This window comes from Ammodytes marinus, assembly GCF_949987685.1.
Source record: "Ammodytes marinus genome assembly, chromosome: 22".
Classification (NCBI taxonomy): Eukaryota; Metazoa; Chordata; class Actinopteri; order Uranoscopiformes; family Ammodytidae; genus Ammodytes; species Ammodytes marinus.
In genome coordinates, this window is record NC_137226.1 from 20,242,674 (window position 1) to 20,270,604 (window position 27,931).

The 27,931-nt window shown below is 41.4% G+C and overlaps 1 protein-coding gene across 5 annotated transcripts in view; it reads left to right on the forward strand.

The window, feature by feature from the left end:
• Positions 1 to 2,697: 2,697 nt before the first annotated feature.
• The window catches only part of kcnc2 (potassium voltage-gated channel, Shaw-related subfamily, member 2), a gene marked incomplete at both ends in the record, with an annotated part of 68,210 nt that continues 42,976 nt past the window's right edge, over positions 2,698 to 27,931 (forward strand). For all 5 annotated transcript variants that reach the window (XM_080050897.1, XM_080050899.1, XM_080050898.1 and 2 more), the window contains one exon: positions 2,698 to 3,252. In XM_080050897.1, coding sequence (XP_079907023.1) covers positions 2,698 to 3,252 — 555 coding nt within the window. The remainder of the gene's footprint in view (positions 3,253 to 27,931) is intronic.

The following is a 27,931-nucleotide window of genomic DNA, read 5'->3' on the forward strand; positions in this document are numbered from 1 at the left end:
TTTATTTACTACCTTATGTTGCACTCCATATTTTAACAATTTGTCATTTTAGAATCAAATGCATACTGGAAACAAACCAGGAGGTGCCTGTGACCATCATGTATTTGGTTCTAAAATGACATAACATGTAAAAATATAGAGTGCAACATAACTTGATGAACATACATGGAGACCCACCTTCCCAGGCCATCAAACTCCCACAGTATTTATACCAGCCATGGCCCTGCTCAGCTGTGCAAGGCAATAAACACTTCACAAATTCTGTTGGAGCATTTTGGCATGCAGCTCTGTTTTTCGCTGATGCTTCACTCCTCAACACATAACTACAACGGTTGCGTGTTCAACGTTCAAAAAAGTGATGGTGGCAGCAGCTGAAGCAAGGTGTTGCTTATTCTCATGATGTTGGATATGAGGAGATATTCACTGATTTTGACAAAGTGATTTTTCCTACCGGCTTTCTCCAGATTCGATGACTCCAGCTTCTTAATGTGACCTGAGCAAATAATCCTCAAACATTACAAAAATCATGTAGTCACTATCCTCCCCTCCTTTCAGTTATGTATAGTAGCTTACAATCGACAGTCTTTTTTTTCTATCTAATAAAACTGACTTAATCATAATGCTTATTTATTTGTGTTTTATGTATGTTGTTGAATGTTGCCGAGAAATACAAATGACAAGAAGAGCAGCTATTGGCTGCTAAAAATGTTCATCTCCAAGATGAGGTTGCATGGCTGAACATGTCTGTCTCAATATATGGACATGTCTGCTACAGTGTATCACTGTAGTTTGAGGTAATTAATAGATGGAAAATGAATGAATAATTTTTTAGTGAGATTGTCTACATGTTAAAGCTGGGGTATGTGATTTCTGATTGGTCAAAGTTAACATGAGTTGCACACTTTGACCAATCAGAGCGAGGCTCCGGTTCTCTGTTCTTATTGGCTGTTGGGACTGTCCATTCACTTTAGCACGACTTTGTTGGTGTAGAGCGTGTCAGGGAGGGACCATAGGGGAGGGACCAAAGAGAACAAGTGGAGCGGTTGAGGCATTTGGATTCGAATCTCTATCCTAACTGCCATTTTCTCCCCAAATCCTCCACCCCAGCTTTAAAATACAATAATTTAAAACAATAAAGATATGCTGCTGAGGGGATGGATCGAGGAGGAGTTTCTTTCCCCAGGCCATCAGACTGTTAAACCAGACTGACAATGTCACTTAGCCCACCACCCAGTGACCACCCAATCATTATCATAATCAAATCTTGCACTTTATATATGAATGACAGCCGGACTCGTACACAAGCATTTCACTGTGCATTGCCCTGTGCAATTGTGTATGTGACAAATAATAAAACTAACTAACTAACTAACTATGAAGACAGGTGATTTGAGGTTGCAGCCTTGCATCAGGGAATAATGATGCATGTAATTCTAGGCGAGCTGCCTGTCGTGACTCCTGTTGATGAGCTGGGCTTAGATCCTCTAAAGATGTCCCTCTGTCCCCCTCAATTCACTGTGTACAGACTCTCAGGTGAAGGGCCTTTATATACAGCTCCTCTTATCCCCAATTGCTTCAAAAATAACATTCAAATTGAGTTCATTATCAAAATAATGCCTGTATAGGAGGTGGAGACAGCGATGCTGGAGAATGCTTGTTGGCAACATTGTGTCAGCTCTAATCATTTCTTGAGATATTTAGCTTTTTTGGTTCGATAACTTCTCTTCCGCCATTCTAGTATCGATAAAATGATAGATTTACTTTTATGCATTTTTAAAGACCTGTTAATTTATTTTTATTTTTTTTTATGAAATGAAAAGGCTGTATCCAAAATGTGTTCCATAAAAAATGTGGACACAAGATATTTTGTTTTTAAAGAAATGCACAACACATACGTATTACACAGTTAGGTATAATGTAGCCTAAGAAACCAACTGGCAAAGTTTCATGATGATATATAAGTTAAAATGTTAAACCTATTTATCTGCACTGTCTCGCCTTAACATGACCTGTTGAATGATAAAAACAAAATTTAAGTTTTAGAAGCCCTGCTTTTTCAGTCCACATCACTTCTCAGCGCTCAAAATCGGTTAGACGGTGTAGGCTTTATATTTCCCGCAAGCAAACATTTGCTTATTTTCTGAAGCAAAGAATGAACAACATTTAAGTTTAAATGTAATGAGTGACTTTTCCAAGGGGAGCGATGAATAACAAGCAGACATTACTTTTTTTGAAAGGAACGTTACATAGGCTACTATTGAATAACGATCCCGACGCTGACGAGCGCTTGTGCGTCTTGGAGAGGGCAGGGACACCGGAGAGACGCGCAACGGCAGCAGCGCAGTATGTTTGGAGCCATCGGTTGAGATCATTCAACACTCCGAGCGCCCACTGTCAGAACGGATTGCGCGCAACATATCAACCACTTCCACCTCCCAGAAATCTTCCCCAAACAAACCATGGACATCCTCCTCGGGCCTCTTAAATAACCACTGAAGCATCGGAGGAGTGAAATCGGAGATGGTGCGCACCACGGCCAAAAGATCCTGAAGCTTTTTTGAACAGTGACTACTGTTGGGTGTGTTTGTGTGTGCGCGCGTCGGGTTTCATCGGTATTGGCTATTATATCTCCATTAGGAACTGCACTCGCCAACAACTTCCCCCCGCTCTCCATCAAGTCATGTCTGGTACAGAGCGATGGGCAAGTTTGACGACAACGAGAGGATAGTCCTCAACGTCGGCGGCACCCGGCACGAGACCTACAAGAGCACGCTGAAGACCCTGCCGGGGACGCGCCTGGCCCTGCTCGCCTCCGACTCGGACCTGGACTCGGTGCTGGATCAGCTGCAACAGGTCCCCGGCTTCCTCGAGTACAACGCGCGCACCAATGAGTACTTCTTCGACCGCCACCCGGGCGTCTTCGCCTACGTGCTCAACTACTACCGCACGGGCAAGCTGCACTGCCCGGCGGATGTGTGCGGTCCGCTGTTCGAGGAGGAGCTCTCCTTCTGGGGAATCGACGAGACGGACGTGGAGCCGTGCTGCTGGATGTCCTACCGGCAGCACCGGGACGCGGAGGAGGCGCTCGACGTGTTCGAGCTCAACGTGGACAACGGGGAGGATGAGGACGAGTCAGGGAAGAGGCTGGGCATAGAGGATATGGCTCTGGACGGCAATGTCAGCCTGTGGAGGAAGTGGCAGCCGCGGATCTGGAATCTATTCGAGGACCCCTACTCCTCCAGGGCGGCGAGGGTAAGGGGGCGCGCACCGCATGCGTCTGGAGCGCACCAAACACACTCACACCAAACAAACAATCCCCACTGTACAACTCACTTCCAACCTACGTTTCATATTCACAGTAACATACTTTATGAGATGTCCTTTCGATTAAGTTAATTTAAATACAAATTTCACAGAGTAAAGAGTAATGTTAAGTTGGTATAAAGTCTCAAACTTGCTTTCTTAAAAGGGAGATGTCTTGCAGTGGAGTGATAACATATCTTTCCAACCTTTTTCTTTGTTACAATACTATATTATACTATGACTTCCTGAGTTAGAGTTGTATCAAGATAGTGGTTTGTTCAGAGCATTATATAGGACACTGCCAGTTGTATCAAACACACAGAAAAACCCATAACCCTTGTTTGCCTGTGACAAGTAAACATGTGTTGTGGATTTTTTTTTTTGGTGTTAACCCTCAGGATGTTTGTTAATAGCAGCAGTGTAGTGTAGGTGTGTAGGATTGTGCCAAACAGAGCTTGTAGCCTATTTGTTGCAATATGATACTGTTTATTTGGTTACTCCTGTTGGAAGGGGTTTTGCTTATTGCGTTAAGCTCTATAAAACGTCATTTCAACACTAGCAGATAGGCGACCAATCTCAGCCAGTGCTTCTTTCTGCTCCAAACTTCAGCCCAGAAATGTCAATTTTCAACACAAAAGAAATGTAAGGGACTTTTTATCTTTTGCAAAATGAACTCAGTTTAAAAAAATGAATTCTTAAGTTTGATCTATTAGACTGCAGAAAAGCAAAAAGCACATTTTACATCCCAGTCGCCAAAACTCATTTTTTTTGCAATAGGTCACATTAACTGTTTTGAATGGACTTTGAAAAACCAATCACATTCATTTTTAGTGATCTTTAGGATGCTGGTGGAACAACTGGATCCCTCATTGGCAGGCTGACGTGTTACAGCAGTGAGTGACTGCCGGCTGTGGGCTCATGATGTGTGAATAGAACTAACATGTCTTCATGAATTGGAGACGTGAACAAACAAAGGATGACGCTTGCATATTTTAGGTCGTTTTTTTTAATCATATAAAGGATTCATAGAACCCTGAACTAAGTCACAAAAAGGAAGTAAACTCGCTGACGTTTAGTGTCTGCTAATGACATCAGTGATATCACTGATTGGTGTGTGTGTGGCCAGAGGTGACAGCCTGAAACCTATGTAGAGCAGGGCTGCATAGGCTGCATGTAATAGACTATTACATTGTAGTTTAAGCCTTTTGTAGGGAGACTATATCAGTGTATTGAGCTACAAGCGGTGTATTGAATTACAATTGATTATTGCAGTGATATTCTTTTATATATTTTAAATAAGACAATTTGTCCGGCCGTGCTCTTATCTGCAGCTTCTGTAGCCTCCCAAACAGCAATCCAGTCTTTTATGCTAAGCTAACCGGCTGCTAGCTGTTTCCCTATATCTATACACATGTGAATGTGGTATTGGTCCTCGAATTTAAGTCCCAAGTCAAGCCAGGTTAATCAATCTATTGAACTTTTGATATACAAACCTAATGTATACTGACTGCCTGTGATCATGGTGTCACATTATTCCCAGAAATCTGAGTAATGAGTCAGTGACTGGCATCAGTGATCCGACTGGCCTGTTGATTCAATCAATATTTAATTGTTTCCTCTCTCGCCTAATTCCGGACGCTACCATTTAGATTTTTCTTACAAGAGGCCCTGTCCTTTTGTTTGGCGTGTGTGTGTGTGTGTGTGTGTGTGTGTGTGTGTGTGTGTGTGTGTGTGTAAACTTTGAGCAAGGAAGATGTTAGGCATTTGTCTTCTTGTGTGAAAGGAATACTGATATATATACATGGGGTTTAATCTATAATTAGATACTTTTTAGATTGTAATTTTTAAAATTCCAAACTAAATTTGCATTCAAACTTTACATTCAAAGCCAAACATGCTTTGGACCTGTTGTTCCTTGTACTCTTACACTCATTTCACTGGTTATGTCTCAAGATTGTCTTTGGCACTCTGCACCCTGCTGACATAGTTACTGGCATGGATGTATGCCAGGTAAATATTGAGTTAGTTTCAGTGATGCTCCACTGACAGAAGGGAGTTGATGGAGCTGAATGCTCCTGTTTACAACACGCATTCATCTGTCTCCAAGCACCAGCTCCCACCCAGTGTGTACACAAACACATTAAGTCGCGCCACATTTCACTGCCACCAATACCGCACTGAAGCATCTGTTTCTATGAGTGCCTCCAAGCCTCGGTTGTCTGTATGATAGCTATGATGTCACACCATGTTATGCCTCTTAAAGAGAAGCTGCTTCTACTTGATGCATAACCATACTTTGGTTATTAAAGGCTAGCTAGTGTTTGGTCTCCCATGCACGTAGAGAGGCTCTGAGTGTGTGTACTTGAGCATGTGCGCGCGTGTGCCCGCGCCCATGGGGGCACTAATCCGCCTCCTGACAGGGCGTTATAGGGGAAAGAGGTGCAGTAGTAGTGTGGCATTATCCTCCATGGAGATGAAATGTGTGATGTCAGCTTGGTAAGCTATACCAACCCGGCCATGCTCTTACAGTTATATTTTGACACCACGAAGGTGAGTGACAGTCACTGCAAACAAAGTGCTCTTTAACAGCAGACATGATATTACACTCAGAGGCGTGGTGGAGAGGAAAGAAAGCTGGACAGCTGGATCATGTACCCGTGAACATTAGTCTTATGAAAATCAATCTCCATCTGCAGAAAGGCTGTGAATCATTAGATCATACTTTCACTATTTAAGACTTTGTAAATGTTTGTGTTTGCCCAGGGCCGCCCCTCCCTAAACGCAGAACACTCGCTGTGCGTAGGCCCTCGTGCTATGTTGGGGTCTCATATTTAAATAAAAAATGTATTTTCATTATTTTTGGTGGGAAGCCTCATATTATGCTCATATGCGGCGCAACTAAGTGTTCCACAGTTTCGCGGGCGCTAACAGTTAACAAGGCAACTTGAGAGACGTGAATAAATTACGCTAGCCCTGTGTTTGCCTAAACATTCACGTTAACGACTTTGTAAATGTTTGTGTTTGCCTAAAATAAAGTAAGCCAACCACATTCTGCCAAGTCACAAGTTGTTTTACTGTTAGCTCTCTTTCAGTGTTTTTTTGTGCAATGAACAATACTTCATTAGGGAGTTATTTGTTGTCGTCAAATTGTATGTTTAATGCATAAAGGAAGTATTTTTCCTTAATGTCGCCCTTTAACTCTGTCATAAAATAGGAAAAAGAATGTTAAATGAAATGGAAGATGGTGCCATTCTCCCAGAGAGTGTAAAACAAATTGACCAATTAACAGCATTTTATCTGGTTGTCAGTTAAGCACGCAGTGCAAATATGCCCTCCCTGCATTAACAGTATATCCCAACCACTGTGGCGATTCTCCATTAATAGCAAATTCTTTAACAGCACTATAACTGATGTCAGATCAGCTGCTGGTGGCTTTCAGAAAGCCTTTCTTTCAGGAGTTTGTTTCTCCAGGTAAGCTGAGAGTCTGTGCCAGCAGTAGCGGGCGTGTTCCTGCGGGCTCCCCACGCTCTTTCTATTGTTGTAGCGGTCCTGTTCTCTCTCTATGCTGCCTCTTTTAATGTGCATGCTGTGAGATCTGTTGTTCTTTTTACACTGTGTGTCTGTGTGACATAGAGTGAAAGTTTCTGGTTGAGTTTCCTTTATGTTACAGCTTTTTGAGTTGCGTTTCTGAAAAGAGAATGTTAACTGTTTTCTATAGCCTTGTTTCCACTCAGCTGTGCGGTTTGTTTAGGTGCTGCTCTGCATGCATGTATTTGCGTTTCCACTGTCAAAAGTTGGAAAGGGTACCAAAGTAAGTCCCAAAAGGGTGGCCCTACACTCAGTCCATTGATTGGCATAAACCCTGCCTACCAAGATAGGGTACTGTTAGCAGCTGAAACACAAGACAGATCTAGAGTAACCTTTCTGTACCAAACCGCTCTGTGCCGAACCAAACTGTGCCACTCAGTGGAAACGAGGCGTTTGTGTGTGTGTGTGTGTATGTGTAGGTGTAGGTGTATGTGTTCTCCTATGTGTTAATCTCTTTTGTTTATCCTTTTCATATCTCTATAGTTGGCCATTGCTGGATTGGGATGGCAACAAAACAAAAAAAGAAATAACCCCCACCACCTTTTGTTCATTTCCCATGGAAACTGATGCTTGTCTTTGTAGCCAGTCCCTTTCATACCCCCTCTCCCCCACTCCATCAGAGACTGCATCTTGCTTTCTTTCACTTAAGAGGTTAAAAACCCAAAGCGTCTGGGTGCAGCCCGCTCCCTGCACGCCTGAAGAGATACCCAGGCTGCACGCTCAGCCTGCCTGTTGTCATGGCAACATCATCACTCATCACCCACGGCCTGTTTTCATTCAGATCCGTCCGGTTCCGTGAAACTTGATTTGGTTTCAGAAAACCTGCTCGACCGTCAACCCCCTCATTGCTCCATAACCTTGTTCTTGTTAGCGTGTTAGCTTTGACTTTGAATAAAAAAAAAGTGTGTTGTAGCGTCACTAACAGAACCACCCATGGGTGCATGTCTCTTTAACTGCTTTCTTATTGCTTACAGAAGGTGCTACATGGGTAATTTACCAGTCTAACCAGAGCTAAAGGTGTACCTAGGGCTCATCCCAAAAGCCCTGTTGAATCATTTTGTGCCAGATCATAGGTTGCAGGCAGGGGAACCAGGAAATGCTACTGATGTGCTGTGAGCAGACGGCGAGGCCTGCTTGAGTAAATAGAGCCTGACGTGTCAACAGCGGCAGACCTGAGTCTGACGCTGTGTAGGAGATCAGGGACCAATGGCTGCCGGAGCGTGGGCACTGACGGCACGCCGCTGGGCATGTTTGTAGCTGCTGCCAGTCACAGTTAATCTACCCCGCCAATCATCATCTGCGTTCTGCTTTGGTTGACTAATATAATAGCTTGGCGTAGCGGAGTTGAGTGGAGCGCTGCAGCTATGCTAATTAGGAGAGAAAGGTTAGTGTGAGGAAAGCTTTTGCATTCACAGCTTTGTTTCTATTAATGGTGTTGGTGTTGTTTTTGTTTTTTTCAACATTTGGCATTGTTCGCTAAGCCCTCCTCCTGTGGTGCAGTTTGTGTTTATCACATGTCAAGTCGAGTCAGTTGTATTTATGCAGCCCAATATCACAAATAACAATTTGCCTCAAGGGGCTTATATAGCAACAAGCTACCAGTTATGCAATTTGATGTCTGGGATGTCTTCCTCACTAACACTTGTAGTGCAAATGTGAAAGTTTAGCATTTTCTATATGGGTGATAGTTACTATTCGGAAGTTACTATTGCTACAAAAGGAACCCTGTAAGTGACTAGAGTTGTACAAGCAAGCAGCAACCACAAGCAAACAGGCATGTTCCCAGCTACAGTGGGCCCCCTTTGTTAACATACCATTTACAGAGTCTAGGCTGTGTATTAATAAGATGGATAATGTCAAAATCACTTTTTTTTGTCAAAATCAATGAATACATTTCCTCACAATCAGCTACCTGTCCATACTGTTTGCACTGAACAAGAACTGGTGTTAATTCACAACCTAGGTTCTGTTAACTGGTATGTAAACAAAGGGTCTCGTAGCAACGTACCAGTTTACAGATCCTAGGCTGTGGATTCAAACTGGATTTATTTTCAGCACACACACAGTACGGACAGTGAGGAGATATTGGCTGATTTTTACAAGTGTCATGACTATTTTACTTTATCACTTCATGCAAATGAAGTAGCCGTAGTGAGTATCCTCCCAAAACATGATGACGTGCATGAATGTGTCTTTGTGTGCATACAAAAGAAAACATTAGACTCCTGTTTGATAGTTAATGAACAAGACCCATTCTGTATGCATGATTGGACCCCCCCTGCCTTACAGTTTCTAGCTATGGCATCCCATCAGGCCTTGCTCTGTCTGTAAGCCTTACCCTTTCTCTCCCACACACAGAGACACACTCACACTCTCCACTGAAAGAAGGAACATGCTCGCTCTATCTTGCAAAGGGACTTTTTTATGATTACACAGTAGATTAAAGTGCCAGTTTTGGCATACAGTACATGGTGATGGTGTTACTCCAAGACCTTAAACAGCTTCTGGGCCAATGAGTGATTCCTTCCCTTTTTGAATCGTTTTAATTGTAGTAGAATATTCATTGGGAAACTGGAACTCTCTTTTAAGAAATAACTATGTTCTTTATCACTTTTGCATGGAATCAATTTGTATTTTCACATCTCAAAATCTTTGACAATATCTGCCCCCTATTTATTTTGTTTATAGACACACAAATATTTCGTTGTCTCTGGTTTAACTAAAAGGGAGAGAGGCAGGAAGGATGGCACACTGAAAGCTGTAAAGATAAATGAGCAATGAATTTTGGTTGTTCTGGACATTTCCTAGTCTTTTATGAAATGGCTAGCAAAAGGCAGATTGAACACCAGTCGGCATGATATGCATTTGAAAAATGAATGAAGCATGAGTGCATGTATGACTTTCCATGACGGGTAGCACTCCTCTTTGTCTCGTGAAAGGTTTCTACAGGTGTTAAAGGGATAGTTCAGTATTACTGAAGTGGGGTTGTATGGGGGTACTTATGCATATCTGCTATCTCATGGAAATGGCAGTCAGCTTTTTCATTTTAAGGAGATTGGGGGAGATCTCGCTGACCGCCTGACCGCCATCTCCATAAAGTAACAAACTAACTATGCAGCAGTACCTCATAAAACCCCACTTCAAACATACTGAACATTCCCTTTTAATTCAAAATAGCGCATGCCATGAGTGGTGCATTTTGTTAATTCACTCCCAGCCACTTTCTTCCTACAATATCCAGGCTGGGTATCTACAGATGCACGCTTGGAGAAATAAAAAAAAAAGCCCAAGGGTTAGTCGTTAGAGGGTGTTAAGTGATAAAATGTTGTTTGTATGTAGTGGAGATGAGTGAGGAGACGAGATGTTTGTGGATTTATCTCAAAATGCTCATGACTCAGTGTTAGACAAATTGGATGAGCTTAATTGCTCAATTTGTTAAACATGAATGGATGTCGCCGTGAGTGAAGGCTGCGAGGAGCGCTGCCCAAACTGGAACGCTTCAAAGAGAAGGATAAAAGGTCTTGTTCTTTGATGTCCATCTGTGCCGGAGAACAGTACACCTTGCCAGGTAGAAATGCACTTAGGAATGTATGCTGGTATATCATGCATTTATGGATGTGATTGCATGCTTGCTGAAGGTGTACCCCAGACCAGACCTATATGTGCACTGTCTTTGGACCACCAGGAGGGGCCCTCCACCTAATGTGATCTCTTCACACAGACAGACTGTGTGTTGGAGCACAATGTTGAATAATTAATGCTTAATCCAATCACTCCAAAAGATTGAGCGCTTCCCAAGGACAATGGATCGACTGAAAGTTATTTTGTCTGGCACCATTTGCACAACCCTGAAGCTCACGCGCATTATAATGTGATAAATACATCCGATTTTTTGCAGTGGATTTTTGTTTCTTGACTCTGTGCCCCCATTGGTTGACTGAGTCTTAGGGAAGCACAAGGTGAATTCCGTGAGAGGAAGTTAAGTTTGATTCTAACCAACTAATCATTATGTACTTTACCTTAAGTCTCTTAAATAGCTTACGTTTGTTTTTTCACATTGCTCAATGTGTTTCACAATTCAATATATTGCTCTTCCTGTCTATAAAGAAAACCATGTGTTTCTATAAACATTGATGAACATTGGGTTTTTTTTTAACGAAATTTTCCCAGTAAGCATTGTTTTTTGAATCAATAGACAATTGTAACAATTGACAAAAATATCACTGATAACGATTTTTTTGCCAAAGTCCCCTTACTTGTTTTTTTGTGTCAACAATACAGTATGACAATCGTCATGAGCAGACTAAGTTTACTCAGAGGTTACTAGATATGAAACCTTAGATGGAGGTGATGACCATCTTTTCATGTAAGATGATATTGAAAATATATTGTCTTTGTAAAACTGCTGTTGCCAAAGACAACACTGAACTGTCAAACACCTAATCAAACACTTCCTGGTAACATATTACCAGAGCTGGGTGTATTAGCCTGAATACTCTTTTCGTACCAGCAGAAATGTTTAGAAGGCACAGAATATAGATAACTGTATGAAAGTATTTGTATCAAATGTCAAGTAGGATCCATTGTCTTGTCTAAATCCTTATTTTACCAACTTGACACTACTTTGTTTGAACACATTACTTGGTACATATCCCTGGTCTGCGTGTTGAAAGTTCCCATATTATGCTACATGCACTTGTTCATGTTTCTTCCATTATCAATGTGTCCCGAGTGTGTCTAGAGATGGCCCAAAAAAACTTATTCTCTTGCTTCACCTTTCTGAAAATGTTGAATTTTGTGTTGTAGCTTCATAAACAGATCCAACTCTGAAATAAAAAGATACCCATCACGTCCTCTAGTATTTATTTGTATCTTACTCAAATGTGTTTTCATCAATAACTTGTTGTCCACAGTTCATAAAGACAGTGTGGGTCAGTGAGGAAAAAAAGTCAAAAATGCAAAGCTCTCCGAGAAACCTTACTCAGTTAAACAATGCTCCAACTTCTACTCTCTGAAACTGACATTGTATATACTGTTAATGTAGCTTCCTTCATGGGTCTCTCTGGCTGATGATGATGACTTATGGTAGTGCAGGCTCTCCCAGGCAGATTGGAATTTATATATATTTTGTATGGGTCTAAATGATAATTTTTCATGTGAAGAGTTTGACGGTATGATGTATGATTATTCGTCTAACGGCTTTTGAAAAAATTTAGCGAGAAAAACTACAAGTCTTGTCGCCTCTGTGACGTCACCCCAACACATTCCCTCCACTTCTCGACTGACAGTGCTAATGCTAATGGCTGGCGTGGACAACGCCAACAATCTCCCCACTCGAGAAATTGAAACTCTCCACATGTCCACTTGTGTAGTGGTTTTCGCCAAGCTGAAGACTTTTGCCTTGTCCTTGAAAGAAGGCGGTAAAGTGCATTAAAGACACAGCCATGTTTCTGACATGCGAGTGGTGACGTATATCATAAGTGTCAAGAGCAGCGAATGTCTGCGAGAGGTCCGATGTCCCGGAAGTAAGGGACTTCCGCCTATCAGCTCTATAGCCCCCGGGAGGTTGTGTCTTGGAAAGAGAAGTTATCTGTATGGAGGGTGGGTACACTGCCTTGCGCCCTCTGGCACAAAAACACAGGCATGACTTGGAGCTCTGAGAGATGTTTATTTTTTGCTTTATTTGCTAATTTTCTCCATGGCAGACATTTGCAGGAGATAGGGACTTGGTCTGTTTGAACTAATAGTATTTAGGTCAAGAAGGGATTCCATTAAAATGCCCAGCCTTTCCAAAAAGTGTAACTAATGACTGATGCAGACTAGCCCTGCGTTCCAATACCCATACTACTATTTATTTAGTATGCCATAAAAAGATGTAGGATGTCCCAATACATGCAGGTCAATTGTAGTATGCTGAAAATACATAAATGCCCCACTAACTCCAATAGCATTTTGGAGTATTCGTCTTTATTCTTGACATTTATCGACATAATGAAAAAAAATCTTCCGTATTTGATTTTTTTTTCTCTCCTGTGGCTCTAATACTCTTCTGTACTTTAGTATGTAGTATAGTAAAAAGAAAAAGTATGTGATTTGGAACGCAGGGTAGGACTTGACATGAATCCTTGTTGTGAGGGAAACTGTCAACAGTCTACTGCTGTAAGCATCAGTTGCCTTTGCGGATGGAGCTTTTTAATAAACCTCTTCTTGCTTCGCTGTTGTCTCATGAGACAGTTTGTTTGATTTGAAGCAGAGAACATTGTTAGGTGGGCTTCATGCTCTGCCGCACACTCCTATACTGCCTTCAAACTCCCTTCACACAATGTCATGCTGCCGTATACACTGGTATATACTGTATTGAGTTTATTTTCTACATGCTACTGTATTTCATTTATAAGAAAAATGGAACCAAAGGGTTATTCATTTTCATCACCACTACAAACTCATGCTAATGTCACTCTGTATCAAATACGTCGATAAACAAGTCTGCGTGTAATTTTTTTTCTCTCAATGCCCTCATATTAAGAAGTCATTAGAAGTACATTAGGGAATTCTTCATGTTGGGCTCAGTTCCCTTTACAGAAGAGAACAGTGTGTGCTGAACATATTAAATAAAGAATCTACCACACATTTATTTTTAATTCAAGCGTGACACAGTTCTCTATCTCTGTATAAGTCGTGGGAAACCAGGCCATGCAACTCCACCTTTATAGTTTCAGAGTGTATTTAAAGGGCAAACAACCACAATGACATCACCTCTTAAGCACATATTAGTCACATATATAAGGTGTAGAGACTTTTGCTCCAGAATTAATATTAAAAGACCGGGAACAACACTTCTAAACGGTTTCGGTCAAAAACTTATTCATTCCTTATTTCACATGAACTGGCTGTATGGACCAACTGAAGTGAAAGCTGTAGCTGACCCCCAACTCCTCAGTGCATTGGCAGGAGTATTTGTCTGTCTGAGTCTTCTTCTATGGTTCACTGATAGCGACCTGGCACAAGCAATCCTATTAGTAATTCTCTGCTGGATTCAGGCTTCTTCTGGAACCTCGGGAGTCCTCCGCTCCTCGCAGACAGAGCACTATATTTACGCCTGGGTGCATTTGCTCTTCAGTAAAAACCACCAGGGCTTTGCTGGTATAAAGATAGTCCTCTTTCTAAAGTAGGAGGGTAGAGGGGGCCCACGCAGGCGAGAAAACTGCTTTCTTTTTACTATGTTTGCAGAATCTCTTAAAGCTGTTTGAGGCACAAGACATTTTAGACATTTACTTCCCGCACTTCTCCACGGTAGTTGATGGTATAAGGCCCCACTGAACACAAACCTCCACCAGTCCGATTCGTCCTGCATGCCTTTCATATTCCAAGTGAGAAACTTGCTTCATCACACATGGGAAAGCCTGTAAAGCCAATGTAGGAAAATGCATGGGCAAAAAAAGGAAATCCCCTGAACTTTATGCAAATATTCTTGGGTGCATAAGTTAATTTGAAAATGTAGAACTCATTCAGAGGTCTTTGGAAAATCACATAAAAAAATTCAGGATAATGGTTTCTTGAGACCTTTTGATTGTGAGTGTTAAACACAACAACAGACGTGATCTACCATCACAATGGCGCAAGTATGTGTGATGGAAATTCTGTTAAGGTTGGAGGTCAACTCAGGTGGAAGAATATTTCAGGATACTTGGATGAATTATGAAGCAATATCTATTACAGACTTGGCCAAGGAGAACCGGACTGCAACCCTCATGACTTGCACTTCAATTCTGACAAACTCATGCTTAGAGCTGTGTTTTAACCTCGCGCTATCTCTACCACCTCCCCGGCTCGGGCACCAAGCGTACCAATGTTTTGGTTCAGAGCTGAACACAGTGAACCATAACATTCTGGAGTCTAAGGAGATTAGACTTTATCTATACAACTGACCTAAGTGTCTCCTAACAGGCTCCAAGGCTGACCTAGAGTCTGAGAGACAGACACACAAGATAGGCATATATGACCTATTAATCTTTCCCATTAATATTACAACTAAAGACCCAAAATTCCCTCACAGTATGGTATAGGCCACAAATGGTGCCTCAAGGCTTTAAATGAAGTACTAGAATGGTCAAACTCTTTCTGAAACGCCTTCCCCCAACACTTTACAGAAGACTGGGGATTGGGGAGGTTGTATCTGTCGGTACTTAAACTTTCAGAAACTGAGAAGCCGACATTCACGACAACTTTTCGCAATGTCTGGCCAAGTGTGTGAGGGAGACAGTAGGCTCTTAAACTGTTGTTTACTTCTGTCACTAGTTGTTCGATTGCAACTGCATGGCATCCTCCTGAGAAACTGCCTGAAAGTTTGCAGCATTTTCCATATTTTTTTTATATTGATCATACTATGTCCTCTCTTTCCGTGCTGGCAGACTTTTCACCTGGCCTTCAAGTGTGTGAGTCCTCTGAGTAGCTAAAGTATAGAAACATTTGCTTTCAGACCAGATATGGAAATGAAATAGAGTTAACCTGTCACTAGGTATGAACATGACAAAGAATCCACTCTTCCCCAGATGAGCAGACTGATCAATCTCACGGCCTGGTGCGGTAATTCATATATATGAATGCAAATTAGCAACTCATTTTCTTAAACAGCTTTACTGTAGGTTCCAAAGTAGACATGTAATGTATAATATTCTTGATTGTTTGGCCCAAGGGTCTTCATGGGATTGAAAACCCTGAAGTGCCCAAAGGACGAGTCAGTGCTGGCAGCATAGCATTCATTATTCAGCTGCCCTTGATGGGATGTCAGAGATGTTTTTTTTCCTTCTAAGAATCCCAATTTCCCTTTACTTGATCAGTGCTTCACATACCTTTGGTGTTAAGGAAGTACCTCCAGAGAGAATAACTGAACAGAGGTTTGGCTCATAATCAGGGCCGTACGCAGGGTTTTAGAAAAAAAAGGAGGTTGAAAAAGTGAGCTTGATAGGTCAGCTTTGTGGGCATGCCCCCTCAGGAAAATTGGAATTCCCTGGTCTAAATATGGGCTTATTGAGACGACCATATCTTTAAAACCACGTCAGGCTGCCTAATTTCTCCCTGCTTTCCTCACATACCCTGCCAAAGGAAAATGATATGCACCTTTTATTTGATTCATTGTTAATGTCAAAATAGTCTTCATTAGCTCTTACGTCTATCCTGTTTGGTTGCAGATATTGGTCATATTAGTCTGTATATGAATATCATCCTTAATATCATCCTTCTGCTGATCAAGTAAAATCATTCATTCAAAAACTCTTTTGTGCGCAGCTTAGCCAAAGTGTACATACTTTTCAAACCAAATTGATTAGAATTAGAGGAGATTTTTTTTTATGTCAAGAGTACAATGCGGATTCACTCCTACACAAGCAATTTAGTCATTTCCTCACATCTTCAGTTTTGTGTAAATCAAGCAGCAATGAGAACATTACCCCAGGCTTTTTTTTCTTCTATAAATGACTCCGGAACACATTTAATCTGTTGGGTGATAATACTCTGAAAGTCATTCTTCGGTACAAATGTCTTCATCTTACCCAGTGACGTCTAACCATGTGCCACTGAGGCATCCAAGCTGCCGCAGGTCATTTCACTGATTGCTCACCGTTTTACAATCAGTGAATCATCTTTCTAGAGACCAAATGTTTGACCACAGGATGGACGGATGTTTTTGTTGATGTTTTGTTGGATGATTTTTGCATGTTAATAGAATCTGTGTTGTAGTTGACGATGGAACGATACGCGACTCAACAACCTCAGGGATGTTAGGTTTTATGAACCTTTAACAAAACAATCACATTGGAGAAGCAGGAACCAAGCAACTGAATCAATTATTACAAATACAAATGTTCAATTTTGTCAATCAATTTATCAATTAATTGAGAGCTGAGTGAGTCTTGGAGTGAGTCTATTATATTATTGTACACTACACTTGTTTTACATTTAGCAGGGGTATCGGTACCTGTCCATAGTCGATGCGATCAATATTTAAGACTTTTCCAACTTTCCTTATTTAGTTTTTTTCCAGCATAGGAATACTGTGAACGCCATAAGCCCCCACACAACAGGTTGCTTGCACCACAATAAAAGTAAGTCAGGGACGGAAGCCTTTGGAGTTTGCAGTTCTCTACATTAGAAGGTGAAGTAAATGTTTGATACCTGTTTCCTTGCTATTGTGTGACAGTTAACCCGGGTTCTGTGGTATAATCGTAACGGATCGGTGAAGAGGGTAACCAAGCATCTGCTCCCGCGGGCAAAGGAGCCATTTCAAGAGCTTATCTTCAGCACTGCTCCAGCGTGAGAAATTCAGCCTCTCAGCAGTAAGCCTGTTGTGCCTAGGGAGGATACTCTACCACGAGCGTGAGACAGTATTTGTGTGCAGATGCATGCCACTGGGTGCCGGCCGCCAATGCCCTCACGGCATGTGGTATATTTAAAATGACCACTGCTGCTTGCTGTCAGAAGGGAAGTGCAGTGTTATATGTCAGCACGTGTTTCCACTTAACGGCCGTTTTATCAACAGCCAAGCTTCACGTTTTAATTCTGTGCAACTTGACTGGTAATCCACCTTACAAAGCTGTGGGAGATAGATGTATTATGGTGAAAGCACAATTCAAACAAGAGTAAGTGGAGATAAATCGAAATGTCCCTAAAACAATATTGTGCAATATTGGAATAGAACGTACAGTACCTGACTCTGTAGAACCCATTTGAATTGAAGCATTTCATTACAGTTGTGTCTTAAGATCAATGAATGAGACGTTGGAAGAATCAACGTCATCACAAAAGACAACCACATAATCATCATATGAAGTACTCTGGAAGTTTACCTTTTGCCTAAACTTTTATATAGTTGGACGCTATATGCAAGAGACAGATTTATAGACCTTGCACTTTCAATGATGTAACTGGAGAGTGTCTTTCATTAGACTCCATGAGCTTTGTGTGTCAAGCTCAAACCCAAGCCAGCCAGAGATGTGCCAGGATTCATCTCGACTGATGACTAGACTTTTTTGGGGCGCACCCCAAGTGTTGAGGACAAGTTTAACAGTGCATAGCAACCATTATCTGTTGAATTTTGTATAGGACCACAGACTGCTCATATTTTGTGTTTATGTCAATGCTATTAGGTACCATTCTGAGTCAGTGGTTTTGTTTGAAACGTAAGGTACCAAGGTTTCAGGATAATCTGGCTTTATATCTTATTTTAGAAGAATAGGCAACAACATGGGACTGAATGAGAAGGATACTTAACATATGAAACGTAGTTGATTTGAATGTCGTGATTAATAGCAGCAATTCCTTCAGTTGAAATGTTCTGGTTCTAACATTCAGCAATCCAATCAATAAACAGCATTGACTTTGATACAGAAATCTGTGTACTCACAGACAATAGTGTCTCTTGTTACAGTGTTGATCCATCAGCCAGCTTTATTTAGAACACATTTCATAAATAAAGTCAACCTTTAGAGGGAAGTTCAGTTCCCTAAAGTACCACATTAAAGCACCTGCAGCCTCGTGCCTATTGAGGTCTGAGAAGGGAACAACGGGGGAGGAAAAGAAAGTAGGTTGAAAGAAGATAGCAAGAAAGGGAGCTGATGTGAAAAGAAAAATAGCAAAGTCACTGTGACTTTTATCTGAATGACCTCAGATATCACGTTCCGCCAGATGCCGAATTGGGTCGGATTTTGAGGTAAACCGCTTGACTTTGGGAGGATAAGACTTTGAGACAGAACTTTTCTTGTCTGAGCCATAGTAAGGTGTCACTCGCTAAAAAGTAGAGCTCAAGGACTTTGGGATATTTTGACAGCTACTGCTTGGAAATAGAAGTTAAAATGATGTGCTTATCAGACTGCTTGAGGTCAAGAATGGACATTTTAGAAGTCTAAAGAACTAATGCTAATAGCTATGACAAGTTCTTTCACAAAGGTTTTTCGGACATCGACAGGCCTCCAAGTGGGTAGCCAATTCTCCAAGGCACGGTTTGAAACATCAAAATACCTGGAATGATCTTACTGTCTAGCCTACACATTTGATAGCACTGTGTTTATTTCCCTGTCTCGTAAAGTCGATACTGTTCTTAAGTGAAGACGTCTACTCTTTAGAACATTCTACTTTTTGGAGGACCTTTCCTGCTGTTGAGTTTTCATTCCAAAATAGCAAGCTATGCTAACTAGCTTCAAATCAGAAGCTACCAAAATGTGAACCAAAAGTAAAACATTTCAAGCAGTTACATTCTTGCATATTAATGTTATTTTTCAATATTTCAATATTCTGATTTTGTTCAAGTTTGGCAGTTATTTTGGAAGAAAATGCTAATAAAATGCATACCTCTGTAACTCAAATGTAACAGTAATACAACCAGTGGGGCTATTGACCCTATTGGCCACAAACATTAACTTGATAAAAAAGTCATAGAATTGATAAATAAGTCATAAATAAGTTATTAGAGACTCAACACGTTTTCCTCCATTCCAATGTATAGGCAACACATGCCGTGCACCGCAATATCATTCCACTACTATTTATGCCACAAGCGTTTATGGGGAGTAAAAACAATCAGGCGAGCTGCGTGTGAGATCTGCAGGTTGATACCGCCTGCTGCAAAGTGTCACATTTAAATGCTGTGGTGTGTCTCACGAGCGCACACACAACCCACTACGTAAATATAACCCCTCTCCTCTGTAGCACCCTCGTACTGTCGCCCTCCTCAGACACAGGCAATTACCCTATTCACTATCTGCCAAGCTTTGCCTCCAACCATGACTCTCTTTTCCATTTGAAGTCACTTTAGCAGTGCGCTGGAGGAGGCTAGTGGAGCCGTGGAGAGGGTCTCGTTTTCACAAGCAAGCAGGCACACACACACACACACACACACACACACACACACACACACACACACACACACACATGCACGCACAGGCACTTATAGTGTGTGCATAAGTGGAATCTTAATGTGAGTGACAGGAGGAGAAGCTCCATATTAATCTCCTACCCACCCCCCCCCCACCCACTTCAGCCTTCAGCACCTGTTTAGATTGCGCACAGGAGTGTTTCAGACCTTTCCACTGCTGTCAATTTTCCTGACAGTGAAAGTGCATTTGGCGTAAATACGGCAATAGAGATTTTCAAAGGAAAACAAGGTGTTGATGGAAAAACAAGTCCAAATAGAAATGATCTTATTCTGTGTGAGTGAATGCAGGGTCTACTCTTAGCCTTGACGCATCCCTGATGACTCACACTTCTGTGCTTGTGAGGCGGTAGTTGATGCACATTTTGGTTTTGATCCATTACAGTACCAGTGTATTGCAGATGTTATTGAAGATATACTATTTTTCACTGGTAAGACCATGTATGTACTTTAACAGAAGAAGACTTTACATATGAATAAAATCTTATGTTTCACAGTATAATCTTAACTCGAGGGGCACTTTTTTCCCCCTGGAGCATTCAACTTCATCTCTGTCCGCATAGTTGTTGCGGGGAAGATGGTTGCATATGGCACATGATATGAAAAACGTTGGGGCGCCCTTAGCTCAGTTGGTAGGGCGTCCCCCCCATTGGCCTCGGCCAGCAGCGGACCCGGGTTATTCCAGCCCGCGGTTGTTTAGATACGGTAAAACACTCCCTCAAGCACTTTATTCGAAGCTTACTGAGGCCTTTACATGATGGCTCATGGCTCCCAGCCTTTTTGCTAAGAATAAGAATAGTTATTATTTGGAGTCATTTTTAGGGTAATTTATTTATTTACTTAGAAATAGCAAAGGGTCAATAGTAGGGTCACATTACAGGCAATACAATTTACAATGGTAAGAAATATGCAGCCTAAAACCTATTAAACGTTGATGGTTACAGATACAGAATTCTTTCAAATAGATCTTAATTTCAGGGCCTCCTTAGTTTAATATGCACGCGTTTAAATTAAAAATTTCCTTTGGAAGAAATGAATGCTGATTGTACATTACGGCGCTTGTTGCACGCAGATGAAACTGAGAAGATGAATGTGTTTGTGTCAGTCCGGTCATTGTCTCTATCATGCAAAGCGTCTGCTCTCCCTTTTGATCTCTTGCTCCCTGTCTGTGAGTGCAGACGGCAGGAGGGCCTGACACCTGAGGAGCCCTGCCTTGACACCATCTGTACACTCACCATCACATGTTGACACTAACGTCAATGCACAGCCAGCAACAACAGACAGGCGTGCCGGCATGCAGATAAACCCAACCTACAAATTTACAGTAGATAAAAACACAATTTAAATGAACACTCGCCAGACATTTGACTGTTATTGTAAGGGCTACTGCTACAATACATAGAAGGTCAAACAAGATAATCTCATATAGACTTCCACTAAAAATGACATCAGAGCTGGTTGTGGTATTCTCTGTTAAAAATACTCAAGACAATGTGATATTGAGTCATCACTGTTCTATTTGACAACAGACTGTGAACTGAGAGGTGTAGGGCACGTTATGTGTGTCGCTCGCTACCTTTTACTGTAACTGCTTGTTAATTGGTGGAGCATGGTGCTGCTACAAGTGTAGGTGTGCTCACTTTATTTAGGTCTGTGCGTGCAGTTCTCACTTTGGATCAGTACTAATTATACTCCTGTCTTTTAATACTCCTACATTCAGTCTGACTATCCTTAGGTCCCTTCCGGGTTAAGCCTCTTTTGTTTATTTTTTTAATTTATGAATGCCTGGCTGTCAGGGTTTTTCACAGGTCTGTTTTCAGGTGAAGGCACTTTTTAGAGATGGATATTAAAGGAAAACTTCCCCCATTTTACACATCAAAGTCAGTTTAGAGGTTTTGGGGGGGAACTACTTCATGTGAAGAAACGTTGATGGACGAGATGGACCTGTGTAAAACTTAAGAATCTCCTCAAATGATGACGTTATCGTTGGTGCTGAAGAAAAATTAAATTGGGGAAAAAAATTGACAAATCTAGAGGTGTGGCTTACCAGACCTCTGTTGCCCAATATCTGCTGCAGGCTAGAGCCTCAAGGCTACATTATTGTGCTACTGAGGCATCACAGCCTTATCAACATTCTAGGCCCAGTCCTTGTAGTATGCTGCTTACACAGCATATTCTTATTTGATCAAAGGTTGGGAGCTAAATGCCTCAGTATGCCTCAAACAAAGTGTTTGAGGGAGTGTCTTTCTAGATCCAAAACCCTGTTTCGAACTGCAATATGCCACAAAAGGGTCCCTTTTAGGCTCAACCTATTTCATTCTTGACGAGTACTTACACTATTTGTCACGTGTACGACCAAGTGCAACACTATGAAAGTCCTTAAGGAGTGACTGTCCTAAACCCTTTTGCCTGTAGGTGTGTTTGGATGGGTTTAAGTAGTTGGATATCTCTGTAAACTTTAAAAAAAAAAATATTGGCCATTTACTGTTGTCCACAGCTGATTTGTCAAAATGTGCAATGCAATGCATTTTTTATTTTTTTAAACGTCTCCAATGTTTCTGAAGTGAAAGTTAAAAAAAATCTATCTCAGAGTTTCCCTACCAGTGAGGGTATTGGGTGAGTCACCATCCGTGCCACCAACTATCAAAGTATAACTCAGTGTTCGTGTCCCATTATATTTAAAAAGCTTTCTTGGAGGTGTTTCCACCTTCACGAGAATAAGACCATGCAGGAAACACAACATGACAGGTAGTATTTGTATTCTAAAACTATAAATATTACCCTTTGAAGTTCCACGGACTTCACACCCATTTTTCTGCCACATTTCCTTTAAGACACATTTTTTTTTAGAATTAAGATAAGCAGACAGCAGGAGAGGTCTCACAAAACAGTCATTTTTGCATCAGATCTGAGGTTCCCTTTGGTTATATCTGTCACACTGGCTCCTTTTGTCCTGTATTCATTTTGGACAGCATTGAAAAACAAAGAGGATGACAAAACCATGCAGGCCTACAGTATATCATGATGTTGTTGTAAAGAACTGTTCAATTTACAATGATGATAGTTGTGGTTATCGATCAAAGTCTTGGTCTCATCCACGGTTACATTTTGTAGTTTTTTGGCATTTCGTTTACAAGAATTACGGCATCCTATTACGTGTCAACAAGGCCTCTTAAACAGATATCCATAAGCCTTCAAAGCAACTTGGCCATATGAAAGCACCTTTAATTCTGTTAGGAATCATGAAAATCTTGCCCTCTTCCAATCTAGTTTGAGCTCGGCTCATTTGTAATGCTTGGCTTTTCAACTGTGAGAAACTGCAGGCACATGACGCATGTAAACTCGTGTCTCCTTGAACCCATAAAACCTTGGTATTTTGGAAGCGTTTCAGGTTTGGTTTGTAAGTGCCCAAAAAAGGGTACCAAAGTCCCGGAAAAGCACTGTGACTCTGATATCCAAGCATTTTGTAGAGGGTATTTGAGGAGTTTGACTGACAGCCAACACCAACCAAACAGAGTGGGCATATCAGAAGAAAACATCAGGCTATGGGATAAAGATTAGGACGAAGCAGAATGTAGTCTACTCTCTGCCCCAATGAGTCTGACCAGTTACCACAAACATGTGATGTGTTCATGTGTTTAACAATGACTAGTCCAGCCTGCTAAATGTAATGTATTCAAATAAATTGCCCCACGCGGCTGTTATCTCTTTAGATGCTCAACAGGCTTTCGACCAGGTAGAGTGGAGATACATGTTTGCTGCTCTCGATAAATTTGGTTTTGGGTCGAAATTTATGGCTATACTAAAGATGCTATACGCTAGCCCTCAATCCTCTGTTCTAACTAATCATGATAGGTCCCCATCATTCCAGTTGCACCGTGGCACCAGGCAGGGCTGTTGCCTCTCTCCTATGCTCTTCGCTCTGGCCCTTGAGCCGCTAGCCATAGCCATTAGAGCCAGCCCCCAAATTTCTGGTATACGATTTGGCGAATCTGACTTCACCATTGGGCTATACGCGGATGACGTGGTTTTGACTCTTTCCGACGTGAGGACATCCCTTTCACCCCTTCTCAATCTGATAGACAGCTTTGGGCGACTGTCTGGGTTTACCATAAATTGGGGGAAATCGGTTTTTATCCCTCTGTCTAACAGTCTCGACCCCAGTTTTCTTGACAATTTACCTTTCAGAATTTCCCTTGACCATTTTTCGTATTTGGGAATTAATATCCCCAGAAATCCAAAGCTTCTTTTCAAACTCAATTATTTGGATTTGGTGGATAAGCTTAAGAACATGATAGATAAATGGAAACTTCTCCCTCTTTCTTTGATTGGCCGTGTTAACATTATTAAAATGGTAGTACTCCCCAAATTCACATACCTTTTTCAGAATGTGCCCATTTTTCTCACCTCTTCATTTTTTAAAGCGTTGGACTCTATCATCATGCCCTTTATTTGGGCTTCCAAGCCGCCCCGTATTTCTAAAGCTCACCTACAGAAGCCCACGGAGGAAGGGGGTTTAGGACTCCCTGTCTTTCGACATTACTACTGGGCCTGCAACGCTAGAGCGTGGGTTTTCTGGAATCAATCCTCGGTCGAGGGCGGTGAAGTGTGCGGCCCTGGCCCTAGGTGGCCTGAGCTTGAGCTTTGTAACACTGTAGCATTTACTGGTGCCTCCCTGTCCGCCATTCTGTTTTCCAAACCTAACATTAACATGAAATTGCTACGCAATAACTTTTTTCTGTGCAATGCGTTTAAAATTTTAAAGCAAATTAAGGGTGTCCTGGATCTCCCAGTATTGTCAATTAATGCTCCTATATGTCAGAACCCCTGTTTTAGGCCAGGTCTGATGGATGCTGTTTTCAAGCGCTGGTCAGATAGTGGTGTATCTACTATCAGGGATCTCTATATAGATAATTGTTTTGCTTCTTTTGCTCAGCTTCAGACACAATTCAATCTCCCTTCTAGTCATTTTTTTCGTTACTTGCAAGTTAGGAATTTTGTTAAGCAATTTTTTCCTTGTCTTGATACGATTCCAGCGCAACACGTCTTCTATGACATCATGACCAAACCTCCCACCTCCAAACATTTGATCTCTCGGTTTGTTAGTCTATTTTCTATGGCGACCCCCTCTCTCCATATCAAAGAGGCATGGATCAAGGACACTGGTGAAGAAATATCTGATGAGCTGTGGGAGAAAGGGCTTAGTAGGATAAAAGTATGCTCTATTAATGCTAGGCTTCAGCTCATTCAGTTTAAAGTAATTCACCGGTTGCACTTTTCCAAAACAAAGCTGAATAGAATTTTCCCTTCTGTTTCTGCTACCTGCGATAAATGTAAGTCTGCTGACGGTACTCTCGGGCATCTTTTCTGGGCCTGCTCTAAGCTCACAAGGTTTTGGACTGACATTTTTCATCTGTACAGTAACATATATAACAGACAACTGACCCCTGACTGTCTCCTGGTGATATTGGGCTGCTCCAACTATTCCCTGACTCTTCCCTACGTTTTGCAACAAGCCCTAATGTTCGGTATGGTCATTGCAAAGCGGGTTATTTTAAGAGAATGGAAGTCAACTTCTCCTCCCTGCTTCCAAAAGTGGCTGAATGATATGGTTTCCTGTTTACACCTGGAAGAAATTCGATTTAATTTGTCTTCCCATTCCAAATTTAAAAATATCTGGGGCCCCTTCATAGAACACATCAAGAGGGAAAGACCTCAAAATGGGTCCTGAGGTTCTTTTATTAAAATATTGTTTTATCCCTTTTTAAGTTTACCTGACCTGTTTTAAATAGTATTGATGATTTGTGTATTGAGTGAGTGCTGGCTGTCTGTTTCTGTGGGTTTTGTCCTTTTGTTTACTGTCTTTTGTATGTGATTGTCTCTTTGTTTTGAAAAATTTGTATTGAAAAATTTGTATAAATAAAATATACAAAAAAAAAAAAACAATGACTAGTCCATATTCAATCTTTCAACATGTCACAGTGCAATGGCACATCAAAGTACATGGTGTGCAAACCAACGGAACAGAAAAGTTACAATATCTGATATTCACTAAGAGGGAATGAAACTTGAAAACAACATAAAACCCAGGACGACCGTTAAGACACTAACAGTCTAGAGCAGAACATCTTAGCTGAATGTCTTCTATAAAATCTAAACTTCTGGTTTCACAGTACAGGCATCTTCACATTGAAACCCATTTATTGTTAAGCACATGCAGTAAGGGGCACCATGGTAGCTGCCTTTTTAGGCCAGAATCAACACTATTACCAAATTCGATTAACTGGATTTGTGCATGCATACCATAGTTTGATTAGATTAGATTAGATTTATTTATTCGTCACATACACAATTGCACGGGGAAATGTGTAGTGAAATTCTTCTTGTAAACCGGTCCGGCTGTCATTCAACGACATAAAGTGCAAGATTTAAAAAATGATTGGGTGGTCACTGGGTGGTGGGCTAAGTGACATTGTCAGTCTGGTCTAACAGTCTGATGGCCTGGGGAAAGAAACTCCTCCTCATCCTCTCTGTAATGGATTCCACTTTAAAAACTCAAACTCTTTGTAGATTAATATTTTGTGTTAGACTTTGGTTGATACGACCTGGAGACTCTTCTTGAACTAAAGCCCACCAAGTAGTCTTATTTACCTTGAGGTTGCCCGGGTTTTCTCAATTACCCAAGAAAAAGTTCTCGTCAGCTCATTCTTTTAAAATATAGGTAACATTCTTACTCTGAGCTAAAGTTACAACAATGCAGACTTTATAATTGATTTAAATATGTTCATTCATCTGTAATCTTGTCATATCACTGAATATGCATAGCATGGCACCGCCCGCCTATTTTCATTTCCCTTCAGTAGTCAGTCTAGGTCCTCTGTATATTCGCAGGTTTTCTCCCTGGCAGATTTTTGGCTGTCCAATCAGCGAACAGAGGGAGTAGCTGAGAACAATGATGTTGAGGTTGTGCGCCAGTTTCAGTTGAAGTCAGAAGCCGGTGCATGTCATACGTCACAACCAAACATTATGCAATTGGTTGGCAGATCCAGAGTGGCACTTGGCAAGTTGGCACATCCAATAGTTTTAAACTTCAACAGACACCCACCTTCAAGTGAGTTTACGTTTGTCAGTTGAGCGATTTCAGACCTTCTGTACAAATAAAATGAAGTACGATGGTCTGGTAGGACCAGGCTAGAATATGCATTGATATTATCTGGTTTCCTTAAGAAAAGTCCTTTGGTGCCATAGTAGTAGTACCAAAGTACCACAGTGCGGTGAGGAAGTTCTCTTCCACTGGGTATAATGTCCTTCAGACAGTAAGATAGACTAATGTGTGTTTGGTCGCAGGTGTGTGTGTGTTTGTGTGTATGTGATGGGTGGGGAATTATTTATAAAGAACCTATTCTGGGAGAAGGTATGAAAGGTTATGGTAAAGTAGTACACGAGGACAGGGAGAATGCTGCAGGGCTGAGTTGGAACATTTATCTGATGTAAGAAAAGAGGACCCACAGACCCAGTTAGGTCTAAGTGGAGGTAAGCCTCGAAGCAACATGATTTCCATTTCAGCCTCAATCTTTCATTCATTCTGCAATGTTAGCCTCATAATTTTTTTCATTTCACCAAGGATCACTTGGCTATGCTAGTCCGTTCATATGGGTGTTAAATGCCCCTGAACACAAGCGATGGTGTCAGAAAGGGCTTGTAAAACTGTCATGTTGCCAATGGAAGATGTGTGACCCCCAGGAGAGCGATTAGAGCCTCGGAAAAGGTCATGTTTTATTGGCACTTCTTTTAACCCCTCCAAATAGAGGTGATTATGAAGGAGGGCGCAACTCCAGTGACCTAATGTCCTTTCACAGTGCCTTGTGTTACCTCTCAAACCCATGTTCCCATAACAATAGTCACGTAGTGCGGCCATTAAAGTTGCGGCGCCCAAAGTACAACAGCGACCGTGGCCCTGTTTCTGTTGGTTTGGTTTTGTTATCAGATGTGGATAGAATATCATGGGCAGCAGCCACAGTTCTTCTTTCAGATCTCTATGGGAAATTTGAAGCTTTTTTATGTTTAAATTCCCCACTAGTTTGAAGTCGACTTCTGTAACTGAAAGACATTTGT